This window comes from Micropterus dolomieu, linkage group LG17 (assembly GCF_021292245.1).
Source record: "Micropterus dolomieu isolate WLL.071019.BEF.003 ecotype Adirondacks linkage group LG17, ASM2129224v1, whole genome shotgun sequence".
NCBI classification, from domain to species: Eukaryota; Metazoa; Chordata; class Actinopteri; order Centrarchiformes; family Centrarchidae; genus Micropterus; species Micropterus dolomieu.
This window is the reverse complement of record NC_060166.1, coordinates 13,402,959-13,406,478: the sequence shown is the minus strand read 5'-3', so window position 1 is coordinate 13,406,478 and position 3,520 is coordinate 13,402,959. Positions and strand designations below refer to the sequence as shown.

Genomic DNA, 3,520 nt, shown 5'->3' with positions numbered 1-3,520 from the left:
AACAGAAGTACACCTAAACTTTCCATTGACCTGAAGCAAATCATGTAAAACAAGACATCTCTCTTATTGTTTTTATGGGGTTGCATAACGTGTTTATTGCATAGTTGTAATGGTGAAACAGCGTTCATGCAGTAATCTGTATCATTGGCTGTTGGCTGTTGGCTGATCCTTCACATTGGCACAAACTAAAGAGAGCATAGCTTGTACTCTGGAAATTAACATCATAACTTGTGAAATGCAGACTTTGAGATTAATAAACTTGAAAATTTCCCTCACTCCAACATCATCATAGTAATACCTAAAACTGCAACTCATCTTGTAGATGGGATGTGAGATGTGACTTGTCTGTTGAATCATTTGAGTCATTTTGCTGAACTACAGAAGCTTATGAGAGGATATACATATGGTGATAAAATCTGTTTGATTACAGACAGACACTGCCCATATGCAAATCTCATGTGTGAGTTAATGTTTTACATGTGGATTTCATGAAAAAAATAATCATTAAGCACGTTACTGGAACTTTGATTTCCATTTTGTTGTCTAAAATAAGAGCTTACTTAAGTACTCTGTCTGTCAGTTGTTTTAAAACAATTCCTTTTTCATTATGTGACATATGCACCATGCTATTTCTTGAATTTTAATATCACAATCAATTACACAGTTGTCCCACCTGATGGATGGTCCCAGTCCCAGTTCCCAGCTTATACAGCACCCATCCCGGCACGAGCAGGATGGAGGAGAGTGCCAGTACCCAGCCCAACATGTATGCCCACGCTGGGTACACGTACCAGCGATTAAAGGTCAGAGGCTGGTACCAAACTAAAGAACATATGAAACAGCCCTGAGGAAACAACAGAAACAGAGATTTGGAAGTTGTCTGGACATTTCAGTTAGAAACATTTCATCTAGCATAAAGTTCACAATGAAGTTCAAAGACACATTCAGGTGTACATGGGGATAAGCACCATGGGGTTAGTTGTTATGTATGTATGTATGTAACACTGAAACCACCACTCACCAGTGAGACCAGCGGTGTGAGGTAACGCCAGCAGATTTTAAAGAACGGGTTGGCGCGCACATCTGTCATGTCCTTTACAATGCAATACAACCGTTCTGCCCCTTTATAGGAGATAAGGTTGGATGAAGAGGTTGTGATGACCACATCAAACTAGACATTTGTGAATGACTTGGTGTAATTTAAAAGGGAACTCCGTTCATTTTTATACATAAAGGTCAGTTTACTGGTGCCTTTAAGATCAGCATACCTACCAAACATCCATCCCAGTGCCAGGGTTTCAAATACACAGAGAAAGAGGATGCAGGCTCCGTTACAAGCGTAGTAGTCAAACAACTGGAACACATACATTCCCCCCTGGAGACAACAGAAAAGACATTTATATAACATGGTATAGGTTTGTTATTGTGAGTCATAAGTTGAAACAGTCTTGTTATAATTGTGATAGGGAAGGCAACAGGGGTTTAGCACTAGGACCCAGGTAAAGGGGCAGAGTCTATAAATAGGGGAGGGAAGATCACCTGGTCCTTTCTTTCTGCAGTCACACACCTGAGGGAGCAGCTGAGGCCAGCCTTTGTTTGGTTCTTGATTGGACTTCGTGGTGGTGAGGGTCCAAAGCTTGGAGTGATTGTTTAAACACATCAGCTAAAGCACAGATCCCAGTCACCTGCATGCCTTCAACGACGGGAGGGGAATGTGTTTCTAAGTCAAGCAAGAAGTTATTAGGAGAGCCAACCACTGTTTTTTTTTCCCACCGGTTAGTTTTATTGTGCTCACACTAGATCCTTGAATGGGCCATATTTTGTGTTTGTTGTGACAGAGTAACCATTTTGCATGGGTGTTTTGTGTAATTAGTGTGCAGCATGCAGATAGTGTTTTTCCATAGTATTTGGTTTAATCGGTTTGAGCGTGTGGGTTATTTCCTTATTTGTCTATCAGTTTGGTTATAATTTGTTGGTGCTCAATTCTACATCAGTTTCCCTGGTAACGCAGTCCAGTCCTGAATTGTGTTTCTTCTTTTGTTTTGATGTAACAAATAAAATTTACATTCCTATACTGATATAGTAGCCTCTGGTCCAGTTTGTTCTGGCACTTGTGTATGAAGTAGCGTTTGGTTTACAATTGGCGTTGTCGGCAGGATCTATACAGAGGCTGCTTATTGGCTGTTAAATTGTATGTTCGTGTATTTTTTTTGTTTTTGTTTCTGGCTCAAAGTTGTATAGTGATAGGCATAGTGAGGCGTAGTGGGAAAAAACAGTGGTGGCAGCTGCAATCAAGACCAACAGAGGAGCAGCTTAACGACTAAACCTCAAAGTGAACATTGGTCTGTGTTATGGAGGACATTCAAGCCATCATGGATCAGGTACGGCAGCTTCAAGCTGAAAATGAACAATTGAAGTCACAGGTGGCAAACCAAGGTACTGTTTCACCTCAAGCAGGACCATCTAATGAGCCTGCTGCTTCCACTGCTGAAAATGTCAGTTTGCCGATTTTCACTGCTGCTCCAGTACAGACTCAATTTCTGTACGTTCCGAGAGAGCGAAAGTGTTCAAAATTTTCTGGTAAAATGTCTGTTGATTTGATAACTGTTGAAAAATGGATTGAGGAGGCTCGCAGGTGTCTGGCAGTTAGACAGATGTCTCAAGCTGAACAGATTCTTTTTCTGTATGACCATCTAGAGGGGGGTGCAAGAGCTGAGCTTGATTTTCATAATCTGACAGACAGAGATAATCCAGAAAAGATATTTACCATACTTACTGAAAACTTCAGTTGCTCCCAGTCTTATGTTGCTGCACAGCTTCAGTTCTTTCAGCGAAGTCAGCGGGAAGGGGAATCTCTTAGAGACTATTCTCATGCTCTAAAGTCACTTATGGATGTGGTCATTCGTAAAACACCTGGCGGCATTTCTAACTCTGACCAGATTTTGCGTGATCAGTTTACGGAACATGTACATGACGATATGTTGCGGAGGGAACTGAAACAGAGCATCAGTCAAAATCCCACAATGTCATTTACTTTGCTCCGTAATATTGCTATCAGGTGGGCAGAGGAAGGAAGAAATGGGAGTAGGCAGAGGACTCGTGCTTTTTCCTGTAAGACATACACCAATCCGGAAGACAGGGATGTAATTGAGACTAATGCTATGTCTGTCCAACCAAATGCCGATCTAGCTGATCTTAAAGAGTGTCTTAGAAAACAGCAGGCACAGCTTGATGTCATTATGAAACACATAGGAATCTCAAATACTACCCCGCATGCACAGACTTCACACACAGAGGCAGACTCAAAACCATATCGTTTTCAAGCAGATGGTAGACCAATTTGCATGTGATGTAGTAAGGTGGGGCACATAGCACGGTTCTGTAGGGTTCAGATACAGTCTGCCACAGCTCCTACCAAAAGCTCAAGACATCAAGCAACAGTACAAGCAAATGATGCTGTAGCCACTGCAGTTTGGCCACAGGAAAACTAGCGCCCTCTGGTGTGGGGAGCCAGACACCA

General features: G+C 41.9%; 1 protein-coding gene across 1 annotated transcript in view; it reads right to left on the bottom strand.

Annotated features, from left to right (window-relative positions):
• The window catches only part of LOC123985591 (sodium- and chloride-dependent GABA transporter 2-like), a 17,827-nt gene that overhangs the window by 1,747 nt on the left and 12,560 nt on the right, over window positions 1-3,520 (bottom strand). The window contains exons 11-13 of the mRNA XM_046073237.1: window positions 1,273-1,375; window positions 1,022-1,122; window positions 674-844 (exon numbers count right to left, since the gene is read on the bottom strand). Of these exons, the coding sequence (XP_045929193.1) occupies window positions 674-844; window positions 1,022-1,122; window positions 1,273-1,375 (375 nt within the window). The remainder of the gene's footprint in view (window positions 1-673; window positions 845-1,021; window positions 1,123-1,272; window positions 1,376-3,520) is intronic.